At 44.2% G+C, this 13,385-nt stretch overlaps 1 protein-coding gene across 1 annotated transcript in view; it reads right to left on the bottom strand.

Moving 5' to 3' along the window:
• The window catches only part of TBX20 (T-box 20), a gene marked incomplete at its 5' end in the record, with an annotated part of 32,952 nt that extends 19,574 nt beyond the window's left edge, over positions 1-13,378 (bottom strand). Inside the window, 4 exons of the mRNA XM_009705502.1 lie at positions 826-984; positions 6,544-6,652; positions 11,832-11,996; positions 13,149-13,378. Coding sequence (XP_009703804.1) covers positions 826-984; positions 6,544-6,652; positions 11,832-11,996; positions 13,149-13,378 — 663 coding nt within the window. The remainder of the gene's footprint in view (positions 1-825; positions 985-6,543; positions 6,653-11,831; positions 11,997-13,148) is intronic.
• Between the last annotated feature and the right edge of the window lie 7 nt (positions 13,379-13,385).

The raw sequence follows: 13,385 nt of genomic DNA, 5'->3' as shown, positions 1-13,385 counted from the left end.
GAAAGAGGTGGTGTGTTGGGTTTTTTGGTTTTGTGGTTTTTTTTGGGTTTTTTTTGTTTTTGGTTTTTTTTGTGGGTTTGGTTTGTTTTTTGTTTTTTTTTTTTTTGAAGTGCCATAGTCATTGAGCCCTTAAAGCACGCTCTGAATCGCACTGAAGCCAACAACATACTTCCACTGACTTAAATATTAAACCTCTATCCACTGTCAAGCAGAGCCTCTGCTCTCCAATTGTTTATATACTTCCTAAAATTACTCATTAGCAATCCATTGTTATGATCTCCTCCATTTTGTATATATTATTCACTGGCATGCAAATTGAAATTCAAACATCTGGATGTAATCTGGGCAGCCTCTGAAAAGCGTATCTCCGAGTGATTTCCCTTACGTTTGAACCTTACAGCTCAATTAGTCAACTTTTTCAGCCCATGAAATCATCATGTGCAAACCAGAATATCTCTCGGCTAATAGCTCATGGCGTGAAAGATCACTGCAAATAAGAACAGTTCCTTAATGAACTATAATTAGAAAAGGACTAAATGATAATGTGCAAACAGCTTTGTGTAGACAGAGGGGAAGACAAATGAAAGCCTCTTTCATGTCATCTTTACTCCCATGAATAATCCTTATGGCTCTTTGAAGTTAGTAGTACTACCCGTATACGTAAAAATTACTCCTGAATGTGAATTAGATTGGGCATGGTCACTACAGACATTGGAATGGAAAGGTAGGTTAATTTAGAAAGTTTCCTAGTTTAGACTGGGGAAAAGGGAGTCTTCAGCAGGGTAGGATTTAGTTAAATCCGTGGAAATGAGCAGCCGTACTCACCAACTGGTTCTGGTAGGCGGTAACAGCAGTAAAAACTGTCTCTGGAAAGATAAATGTCCTGAACTCTTCTGATTTCAGATTTAACAAAGAAGCCGTGTGATCCTTCTTCTTAATAATGTGGACCCTTGGCTGGTACTTGTGCATGGAGTTCAAAATGATCTGCAGAAGAGAGTGACAAGGCACTGCCGTAAGAGGAAGGTTAACAGGAGCCTTGAAGGCTATAAAACCATACGGGGAGGGGGGGAAGAAGATCTAATTAACACTGTGGGGGAGACATCTGAAACCTAATTAGCCAGGGGCTGATTTTCAGAGCAAACTCTCCAGCTCCTTTGGGCAGATCCAGAAAACGAAGGTATAAAAGCAGGCATCCCAGGAGCTAGTTTCCTCTCACTCCTACCCCACTGGCGAGCACATGTGTTTTTGAAGCATAAATACCTGTTCCTACAGGTGAGGTGATTTCCAGCCAGAATTTGTTATTGCTAGTGTGTGCCCCGGTTTGCAGGTGTCAGCTGCAAGTGTGAATATGTAACTCTTGAAAGCTCATGACCGAGAATCCACATTTGCAAAAATGTGCAGGTGCAGAAAGAAAACAGCCAGGAACCCCTCAAAAAAACAGGAAAAAAAATAAAACCCAACCAAGAAAACACCACTACCAGCAGCACAAACTGGCTGACCAAAAATAAAACTCCCCAGATCCTTTTCCTGTGGCGAACCTTTAAAGCAAACTGCTTCGTAGATGCTTTTCACCGCAGACTACCAAAAACGAGAATAAGGAGGGAAACCAGTACAGAACCCCAAAATGAGCAGGTTTTGCCATTTTATCCTCATTAATAATTGTTTACGAGTGCCCCAAAACAATTCTAAACCTAACGTACCAACCAATTTCAACGTTCACTGGAGTCGAACCAAGAGTCCCACTTGCTTCAGTTACCGCTGGCTCTTCGACTGCCTCTAACCACAGTATTACAATATAAGAATTAAATACAGAGCTCGGCTCGCACCAGTCCTTGTTTTGGACATAATCACAGTCACAAGACAAAATTGGCAATGGTGTGGGTGGTTCTATTTTGCAGGGGCCATAATGACATTACAGTCAGCTCTGTACATCTGGAATAGCTAATGTGCATTCCTCGGGAAGCGTGAACTTCAGCTGAAACACAGAAGTGGCGTGGTATTTCATACTATGAAATCAATGAGAGAGGTGGCACGTTGCATTGGAGTGGAGAGCTTAGAGACAGCTATGTCCTGGCTAAAATTTCTGCCAGCGTTTTCTTCGCTGCTCCTTCAGGGCCAAATATTGCTGACTCGCACCGTGACTTGAGGGAGGCACACAGCGATAAGAAAGTCATTGCAGTGATGGGGAACCATTGTCCTGAAAATATTGCATGCCTGCTTTTACCTGCTCAGGTCCCTTCACAAATCACTTCACCATTTTCTATATGCACACACACAACGGCCATGGACCTTGCCTTTCATGTCCTTAGCACTTTTCCCTCTTTGCAAAATTTTGTCTTACCATCCTAGTCACTTGGACTGCTCTAAGCAGCTGGAAAAGACATTTTAAAGGACGGCGTGTGGATGGTGATGAGCTTACTGAGGGGCTGGCCCGCAGAGCTCGGCGCTTCCCATTGCCTTTCATGGCCGCGATATCCATACCAAGGCATTACATCTGAGCAGCAGCCGAGCGGAAGGAAGAAAAAGCTGTGACAGAGCAGCTCCCACGCATGCCCTTTCCTTTCACTCCTCTGTCAATGCAAGTTGTGATAAAGAAACTCCATTTCTCAAACAAGACCACGTAATCCAAGTTTTCCAAACCCAAAAGTGCACATGGATAACATCCGCTGCCACGATGCTCTGCCCTGCATGTTCCCACCAGAGGCAAGTCGGGTCATTCAGGTACAGAAGAAGTACCAAATGTAGCCAGGAGGTCACAGAAGACTCATGGCCAAGGTTAAGGTCACTATCTCCTTGTCCTGAGGGCCTGTGTATGTAGTGCTCCCTCCGCATCCCCACGCAGGCTGCCGATGTTGCGATACTCACTGATATTGAAGTCAGCAGGATACTGCACAAAGATACCCCTTAATATCCACGCAACTTTTGATGTTAGGACCATCAGAACAGCCTAAAGGAGTTAGGTACAGAGGGTGCATCTCACAGAATAGCCCCCAAGGGATAGCTACACCAGTCCTGCATGGTGTAGCCATCAGCAAAATCCCAGATGCCAGCCCTGCGGTACTCATGCCGGGGTGCCCCCAGATAAACATCAGGTGCATGTCTACTTCGGGCAGTCCCCCGGCACACGTTTACTGGGCCATACAGCGTGGTCACGGGCCCCCAGCCATCCCATCTGCCTTCGTGTTGACAGCCCGCAGCCAGGGAGATGCCCAGGATCCATCCTTACAGGATCCTGTTTACTGCAAGGTCAGGCAGGTTTGCAGGCATCTGGCTCCCGACCGGCCAGCAGAGGCAATCTGGATGCCAGCTGCAAAATCCCTGAGGTGGCTTTGAATCCAGGAACTCTGCTGTGGATGCAGCTTCCGTATTCACCAAAGGAGAGCGTTACCAGGGTTTTTTTTCTACAGTTTGCTTTCTAAAAGCATTGAGGTTCCTAAATTCTGCCAGGTTGACTCAAAAAAAGAACCCAAACAAAACAACCCTGGGCATAACTCCTTGTGCCTATTCTGAAACCTCTGCTTTCACAGTTACTTGTTGGCCATGTTCACATCTTTGTGTTTGCTTTTGCAAACCTTCATGTGTGTGAGTTTTGCTATGATAAATGCAAGAAAAGCAATTACGATAATGTATACACTCATGGTTCACCTCGCCAGAAACGATGCCACCTCAACTAAGTGCAACCAAAAGTCCTAAAAGAAGCAGTCTGTGTGAAAACCATCACCAGGAATCTGGAAAAAAAATCACGTTCGTAAGTGTTCCATGACCAGAAAAGTGGGAATTACTCGCTGGGCTGTAAAAATCCAGAGACGGAGCCGTTTCCTTCCTCTGGTAAGGATGTCTGAAAGTGTTTCCATGGAGCAAGCTGTATGTCATGCACACAGAGATAAGACTTCTGCCTGATGCTTGGGGAGAATACGTACATAGCGATGGGGTTACGCGTACCGCTGAAGATACACAAGCAGAGATGCTTGCCAACTCCAAAAGTCTCGGAATAAGAGAAAACAAACAAATGCTAGAACAAACAAATGCCTCTCTTCTCTTCAGATTCTTTTTCAGGAAACGAACCACCCTACAAATAAAACACCACAATTACCTTAACAACCACAACTGTGTTCTGGAGGATGGAGAAATTAAGCAACTAGAACAAACTGGCATCAGGTTGGATCCAGCTTCTCTGCCTATAACTAGTATTTAAAGGTGTCTTTTAGGTCATTAAAACTTCCTCAGGAAACAACACGCCTTGTCAAACATAATTAAGATTTTAGCAGGTCAGTTAAAAAGATCTCGTCGGTGAAAAAAAGGCGCTCTCAAACTGAAGAGAGAGGTTTCAGGAGGCATTTCAATTCTTCCCTTCTCTTCGTACACGGGAGCTCAGAAATGCCAGTGCCCATAGCACCGTGAGCCTTCCTTCAAGGCTCCAGAGAATGAATTTCTTCCTTAATTCTACTGAGCATCCACTGATGGTATTTACATAGCGTCAATAAGGCAGCACATAAACCCCGACACCCTAATTTGGAACATAAAAAAACCACAAAATAGTAAAAAAGGAGCACTCCGCAAAGGCGTAACACCTGTCACGCAAATCTGGACAGGACATTGAGCCTTCGGGGCTTATTCTTAACTGCACACGTAAAACTTTCCATTAACTTCGGCGGTCCAAAGCCTTCGCATAAAGAACGGGATCCACCTCTGCCACTTCTTCGGGAAGTTAATCGGGAAGCCGCATCTCAAGTGCTACGGATCATTTTCTCCCACTGCCTGTATTTGAGATGATTAAATCTTCTTGCTCTGTCACATGTCTCTGTTCCCGACAGCTTCTCAGACCTACTTCTTTTTTATCCTCATCTGGGCTTCTGGGAACTGCGCGGCTCCTAACTAGTTTGCAATATACTGCTGCGAGTCCTTTATTAGAGGCACACATGGCCCCTGTTACGATGAAAAATGCTTCTTTTTAAATGCACACATATACTGCTCTATCATCACTCGGTGATAGAGCCCACAAATCTTCAGCTTTGCCCTTCTACAGATTATGAAATAAAAGGGGGGGGTGGAAGACGTTCTCCGCTAGTCAGGAAGGGAACAACGATGGGAACCGGATTCAATAAAAATATACCCACAGATGGATCTTTACAAAAGAACAACACAGAGGCATCTATCTGGGCTTGCTTTTGTTTGTTTGGGTTTTTTTTTTTAACTACTTTTGTTGTTGTTGTTTCCAGGGTGTATTTTAAATCCTCATGGCTGTGATTCAATTCTTAGGTCTTGAAAGGAATAAAAACTCTCTTTCGGATGAGAAGCATTTGCACAGAACACAGCTCAGACAAACGGCCCCTGTCTCACACAGTCCAAAAAGGCAATAAATATGACACCAAGGGAGGGATTTCTGATACCGTGTATGCCACAATTATTCAGCTTTACAGGTTAGTTACCCCTACACATGGATCGGAGTTCAAAATCACTCCTCTCTTCCCAAAACCTCATTTACTCATTCTTCTTAACTGCCCCCTTCTCAGCCAACAACCCTTTCAGATCCATCCCCCTGCTCCTTCAGCCTTCCCCTGGGGGACCACCGAGCCCAGAGGCAACACTTTTAGCTCTTTCTTTGCAATTTGAAGGCACTACCAAGCCCTTCTCGCACTTTACAGGCACTTTTGAGGAGGGAACAGGCTGGGCAACACTTTTTTCTTATCACCTACCATTAGACAGTCAGGTAGCTAAAGGAGTTGTCCCTGCTGATGGAGCACAGCGGGAGCTCGTGGTCAGCAGCTCTGCATCCTATTGACCAGCTTCCAGCCTCAGGGCTTGTGATAACAAACTGGTGCTGATCAGAGCTGGGTCCTGTCTCCTTTAGAGGTCCAAGCCCACCCTGTGGCACCTAGACTTGCAGGTAGCCCACAGTTATTTCAAGGGCAACTGAGGCACACTTATTTTTTTATAATTCGATAGCCCTTGTTTTGGTGTCACATCAGTATTTTCTGCTGACTCGGTGCCCATGCTGTGATGAGCCTGGAAGTAAAAGAGCTCCTGTTGATGGACCCAACCCTACCAGTTGCCTGTAACGAGAGGGAGCTTCCACGCACACATGGGAAAGCGTGGGAGCTTGCCAGCCAGCGCACGTGGCGGAGCACACTGCCAAGTCACAGCAAAACGCAGGCAGAAGCACGACACAAAGCTCACCTGCCTCCCTTCCCGCCCTCGTCATGATGTTCAACTCCACCCTGAACTTGTCACCGAGGGATGTTCTGCCTCTGACAGCAGTAGGAGCATAATTTGAATGCTTGCTTTGACCTGGGTCTCTACCTCATGAAAGGTAAAAAAACCTGATTTCTAAAGTCACCTGCTCCTCATCAACAGAGATTAAAACCCAACATGTTTAAGCTTCACGCAGCATCTTTCTCCGCTGTGCTATGAGGGGCTGGCCAAGAGAGGTGTAACGCGGGGACCCCGGCAGCCTTTCCCCATTGCAGTCTCTCTCCCTGTGGCCCAAGGAGCGATTCCCTAATGGCCGTTCCTCTACCCTTCCCCCCCAGGAGAGCTACTCACGTGGCCGTGCTGATCCAGCTCATTGTTGGTGAGTTTGACTTTTTCGAAGGACACCATCTGCTTCAGCAGCTGCTCTCCCGTGAACGGGGAGTCAGGGTGCACATACAACCTAAAAAACACAGGGGGAAAAGCCTGCTCATAAAAAAAAAATAAAACAAATAAAAAATCTCACCTCTTGGCTTGTGCGTGGGCACCACCTCTGTATGAAATTAAAAAGCCCGTAGTATCTTGCTCGTGGGATATGCGGTGGTTTCACGGACAGGGATTTCCTGAGAGCTTAGGGTAATACAGACCTGCTACTCGAACGAGACACAATCTCCCCCAATTAATGAATGCCTGAAATACGACCATTAATGAAAGACAGTAAAGCAGATGAGTTGTTTAATTCACTGGAACGTAATGAAGAATCCCATGTCCGACTGCTAGCTTGCTCTCTAACCATACCTATTATTTTATCTAGTTATCTAAAACGGAGACATTAACTAACGTTCGCTGTTGTGTCTTTTCCCAAATGAAAAATTGATCATGTCTTTCCCCACAGCTGTACTAACAAGCACTTAAAATAACAATGACTACAGCTCTGAGAGAAAAAACATGGTGTCATTAGAGAGATAATGGGGGAATGTAGATAAAAATGCATTTTTCTTTATATGTAACATTAGGCCGTGATAATGATTTTAACCTGCACTCGATCACACGTTAGCTGTGGTGACGTCTGTTTATAAGATGTTGAAGGCTGCAGTCCAGCACAGTGGTCTGACATGAAAAATTAATTGCAGCTCTGTAATTAACAATCCACCACTTGGGAAATGAAGCAGAAGAAAAGGAAGCACAGAAGACATGTAGATACAATGATATATACATTGTGACTGGGCTAATTAAAAGTGTGCCAAGCTATTTAAAAGCAATGATTTTATAGAAATAATGCACTGCTGACAATTATTTAATTCAAATGTTCTTTTGCAATAGTGAATTGAGAGCTGAACTAGACCTTCACCTCGTGCAAACTGGACCTGTTCTTCTGTCGGTGTTGGTATCACTTGCTGAGGTCCTGACTTGCGGTTTTGGGTGATGGCTTTGGCCATACGGATGGATTTCTTCCATCAGACGGGTGGGGCAGTGCCGAGATGCCAGGTTAGAAAGATAAACAGTTGTTGTTGTTGAGCTACGATTTTGGTTAGGCAGGAGGAGAATGGAAAAACCACTAAACGGTGGGGCGTAACTCTCCGACAGACTACGCTGATCCCTGATCGAGGAATGCCCCTACTAAAGACTGCGGGGAGCACAGCTCTGTTGCTCAAAGTGGAAGGAGATTTGATCCTGCACTCGCTGTTTTTGCCAGCAGAATCCCCAAGACACCACGAAATGAAAGTTTTACTGGCACAGCTCGCTTCAAATGTGCAGGATGTTTTCCTTAGGCTGAGCTGAGGCACAGCTCGGCTGGTATAGCTGTGGCCACGGGAGGGATGCTGAGCCAGGGTTCCTATCACAGTAAAATATTCCTAGCATAGAGGCATCCTCACTGCTATCGACTCTGTGGATTGCACTGCAAGGCCCATGAAAAACTACGATGGACCTGAAAACCCAAGACCTGGAAACCCCCATGTCAAAAGAATTTTACCTCTCATGAAAATTAACTTTGCCCTCCTGTAAAAAACTGAAAATTTCAATTCAGAACCCTGAATTAGAGAAGGCAAAACAAAGTCTCAAACATGTCCTGCAACTTTTCAGCCAGTCTTGTGATTTTTTTTTTTTTTTTTGGAGCCCGACTCCTAATTTTGAATGTCTGGATAGCTAATAATGTTTACTGTGATCACAGAGTGTCAGGCTCAGCAAGGTTTGGCTAATTGGGACCAAAAAACTTGAATTATTTCAAATATGCACTAGGGAATAAGTAAAGATCTTCACGTGTCTAAAAGTTGAACCCAATTGTTTTACACCGTAGGCGGTTAATGCTTGGCACCGCTTTCAATCTACAAAGTGCCTGGGCTTTAGCAAAGCCCTAACGGGAAAGTCAGTGAAAGGTGGGAACCTGAATATCGGTTACGTAAAGGAATTAATAGGCTTGGCTTTTCTTTACTGGTTTACTACACACCATCGATCCCACTGCAAGACGTGGTTCCACCTGATGAACTACACCTATCCTCACACTTCTCCTACAGCCTGAGCTTGTACGCCTCGGAGAAGAGGGTTGAAAACCAGACGTATCATCCGCTGAAGCAGAAGTCGTCGACAAAGACGGCGAGCGTGCACGAGTTGGAGAGAGGAGCGTGCACATTCCAGCCCAGCAAAAGTTTGTGTGGGCTTTGCTGCCTGGGGCCGGCCAGATGCGAGGGGCTGCTCGCTTCAATTCACAAAGGCTTTAGGAGCCATATTTGGATGTGAATTTTGCTCCACGGTATATAATGTTTCATGATATATATGCAAGGTTTGGGTACTGCTTCCTTCTTGCGTATTTTGGAATGTGACACTGCTCTCCTATTAAGTTTAACAGTTGGTCTGGTCCTATAAGCCCTATACACGCTGCTTTTAGTTACCTTAATGTCTCAAATAATTTGCAAAATACAATACCTTTTAAAAGTTTCCTACATAAACTTCTCTGTAAGCATATAAACACTGTAACTTCATTAAACAAATGATTGTAGCCAAATACAGTTAAAAAAAAAAAAAGCAGACTTGAGTGGAAGAAAGGAGGTGAAAAAGGAAGAAGAGCAAATAAAGGTACATGCTGAAACTTAAACTGATGCTTCACACAGCCTGAGCAATTTGGAAGAACAAACAAAATATCACAGAGGAATTCTATCCCCAGATAGCACTGTAGAAGATTTACAAAAGACTGTCTGAAAAGTATTTTTATTTAAGTGTTCGTTGCAACATAAACTTGTCTTAAACGTTGACAGCAGGAAGACAGAGATAAAACTGGTTTTTATAGAAAGTTCCCTGAAGGGCTAATCTTTCAAACAGAATTACAAAATACTTATTAATTTGGAAAAAAATCAAACCAAACCAAACTCTCTTAGCGTTGAAAGTTATTTTTGTAATGGAAAGAGCAAAACACCTAAGGGGTTTGATCCTGCAGAGCCCTACACCCGTGCACAACCTGACTCCGGAATAATTCCCCTGATGCCGTCGTGCCTCTGCGGATGCAGGCAGTGATATGGACGGGGACTGAGCACCTTGGTACCAGCACCCGGACACCAAGCACACGTACGGCCCTCGCTGACACTCCTCGAGTGAGGAAAGCTAAAACCGTGTGTTTGGAGGACAAGAAATCACAACTTCATTAAGGGCTCCTGTAGCTGGAGCAGGACCAAACCCATTCCAAGACGGGAGGAGTACTGCTTTTAATCTGTTCGAGCAAGACTGAGGCCTCCTGCCTCAAAAGAGGCATTACCACTCCAGAAAAAGCACTAGTAATACAAACATCGGCACGCCGAACCTCTCGAGATCCTTTTTCTCACCAAACGGGAGCACAAGAAGGAGAAACTGCATCCATGTATATGTAAGCACCGTTCATACAAAGAAAAAGCAATCTGTGCCTGCGCTATGATCAATGGTCTTTCGGCTAAGCATCCTGAAAGTGAAACAGGATTTTGCACATAGGGGCAAAACAGCCCGAAAATGAAACAGCACGGATAAACATTTGCACCCAGGGGCAGTGATCTGATGGGAACCTCAAAGAGCTACCGCAGTACGACGATAATAAATACTGAACTCCGAGAAGGTTTGACCCCAGCTCTAAAACACTCCGTAGGGCACTTGCTGATTATTCCAAAGGATCAATCCTTTGTCTTATATTCTCGTATTTCCTCGTTGAGCTAGTCTATGGCAGACAGAGTGTGAATTAGCAGGCTATTTAAAGGAATCCCAAAAGGCACTTGAACAGAAAAATAAGAAGGGGAGTTTTTTCTTTCCCTCCTTCCCTTATTTCTTCTTTTGATGCTGCCTCCTTTGGAGCAGGATCCGTGTTTTTCCTTTGGGTTTTGATCAGTGCCCATTACAATACGTCAAATGAAGCCCTCAGACGTTAACCACATTGCAAGAAGGAGTTTTTGGCCATGAAAACAAAGCCGACATAACTCCTAGGTTGCTGTCTTTAATCACAGCTTCTCTGCATGCGCTTTGTGTTTGTTTACTCCCCTGAGCCGCCTTCCAGAGATCAGCAGTCAACAAGATTTCAGTTGAACTATTTATATGAGGAAAGTGCGCAGGATTTGGTCCCTATACACACCCCCCCAAAAAAAGTGCTTCCATTTCTTGTGTTTCACTTCTAATTTTTGTCTCTGTAATAAGCAAGTTCTTAACCCCGGGCTAAGCCACCTGGAGCGGATCTGTGTGCCTGCCCAGAGCCCTCCATGAGAAGTTTCTTTGAAGCCAGAGAGGCATCCACGTTATTTCCATATCTCTGGCTCTGACTCAGCAAAGCCGTTCGACATGTGCTTCAGTCCGGCCGGGCTGGGGGGCTGAAGGACGGGCTGAAGCGTGGGGCTGGGTAGGACGAAGTGCGGAGCTCCCCTGAATGGCCCTCCAACCGTACAGCCTACTGCTGCAGCCTCAGTTTCCCCACGCTGAAAAAGGGGTCACTCGTTAATTACATTAACGGAATGATTTTGGAAATTTGTTTTCTACAGCATTGTGTTTCTGTATAGAAGAGGGTGGGAATTTACTTGGTTTTTTCCTAACATCTCAGAAAAGCGTTATGATTTCTTAACAAAAAAAATAAATCTCTGCTGTAGAACTGATCCATACTTTGCCTGCTATCTAAGAGATGACTAACAGCAAGAATAAAATCATTCATTAGCAAACGCTGGATATTTTATCAAGAAATAATATCATTTCAAGCATAAACACCACTGAACTGTAATGTAGCATTTCTACTCGGACTTGTCTAGTGGTGCTTGGACTGCTTTAAATTATAAGGTCAAATACCAGGGGGGGCAAACCCAAGAGAAAAAAACAATTGGTTTTACTTTTTTTAAAGCTTTCTTATCTAAATTGAGGCAAAGTTCACTAAAAATATATATATACACACATAGCCAAATCCTGCATGCCTTGGAACATTCAGTATAAACCAAACCTTCAAGTAGAAATTTGAGGCCCAATTCTGCCCCACAGAAATCAGAGTTTTGGAATCAACTTTGTTGAGCATGGACTCAAGATCTCAGAGCACTGTTTGCAAACATCATGGAAAGATTAATAGCAATTATTTCGTGAAGAAGGGGGGAAAAAAGAAGAAAAAAAAAAAGTAGAGCAAATTAAAAGAAAAAGCAGCAGTAAAATCTACAAACCTTGCAGGGAGCGGAGGGTCAGCTTTCCCAGCCACTAACCAGGAGGACCTGTGGTAGGCGTATCGATATCTTTTATTGTCCACAGGAACGATATCCATTAACACAATGTACTTGGCTTCGGGATCCACTCCCGAGAAGGAAACCCTGATGGTAGGAAACATTCTCCTGAAATCAAGGCAAATCAGAAAATAAATACGTGGATGGAGAGCAGAAACAAGAGAGCTTCTGAAAAGCTGCTAAAAGTAAGACTTATATTTAAACCACCCAAAAAAAATTTAAAATTAAGGCATCTATTGATTCTGCTTTAGCATGATAGAAGTTAAATCCCGTGTCTCTAATATGCACAGAAAGCGCAGCTTGAAATCAGAATGATTTTTTAGAAGCAAAAAGAAAAAAAATGATAACAGTGAGAAAGTAACGGAGAAATGTACTTTTTGCCTGTTAGTTAAAAGTAGGCAACAATTTCAGAAAATAGTCGTACGTAAGGTCCTTAGAAACACGGGCGCTTTTTTTTGTGGGATCCATACAAGTGTTAGGGAAATATTGCAGAAATTATGTCCGTTAACATTTTCACATATTCTAGATGCGTGTTCTTTTAAGCCTGCTCACAATATTTCAGAGAGGAAATTTCAAAACTAAACTTTCCTTTCTTCACTTCAGTTTTAACAAAACGCAACTTTAAAATATAAGGTTTTGCCGCAGACCAGAAACGAAGTAAAATAAAACTTTAAACAGTTTCAAATTTTGAACTTCAAATTGCAGGTTTCACACGTACTTTAAAAATTAATATTATTATTAAAAGACACATACTGGTAGATCTCGCCAGTTAGAAACAAACAAACAAAAAATCGTCAGGGAACTACATTAACAACCAGAGCTCTACTGAAAAAGCCGCACGGCTGGAGGTGACGAGAAAAGCCTGGGCTTCTTTTGCACAATTATTATTTTTTTTTTTGGCAACCGAAAGAAAAGCAAACCCAACGAATTACTGACGGAATTTACTGCCCCAGCACCCCGCATCACCCCGTGTCGGGACCAACCCAGCCCCGCAAAATCACCGCCCCGCACCGAGGAGCTTTTAGCCACAGACCAAATTTTTAGGGAAATAACAGTTCTGCCCAGCCGACGGGACCAGAGGCGATTAAAGGGCTTCATCCTCCTCCTCCTCCTCCTCCCCTTAGCCCATCCGTGCTGCTCTCCCAACATAAAAACTGGTGGGTTTTTGGAATTGTTTTTTATTATTATTATTACTATTTGTTTTGCCTTCTTTTCCAAGCTACTTTTAGAAAGTGAGACCCCGGGGTCGCCCAGCCTTACCTCCCGGATTTGGTGATGATCATCTCGGTACCCAGTTCGTGAAACTTGTCCCAGAGCTCTTTGGTCTCCAGGCTGCAGGAGATTTTGGCCATCTCCTCGCTGGGGATGATGGGGGTGGTGGGGATGAGGGGTTCGGTGCAGAGGGACGAAGGACTGGTGCTAAAATCCCCGTGAGGGTCCAGGCTGGATAAGTCACTCAAAGGCTGGGCGCAAGAGGATTTCTCAACGAATTGTTCT

The sequence above is a fragment of the Cariama cristata genome, unplaced genomic scaffold (genome assembly GCF_000690535.1).
Source record: "Cariama cristata isolate BGI_N322 unplaced genomic scaffold, ASM69053v1 scaffold1668, whole genome shotgun sequence".
Classification (NCBI taxonomy): Eukaryota; Metazoa; Chordata; class Aves; order Cariamiformes; family Cariamidae; genus Cariama; species Cariama cristata.
This window is presented reverse-complemented; position numbering and strand designations above follow the sequence as displayed.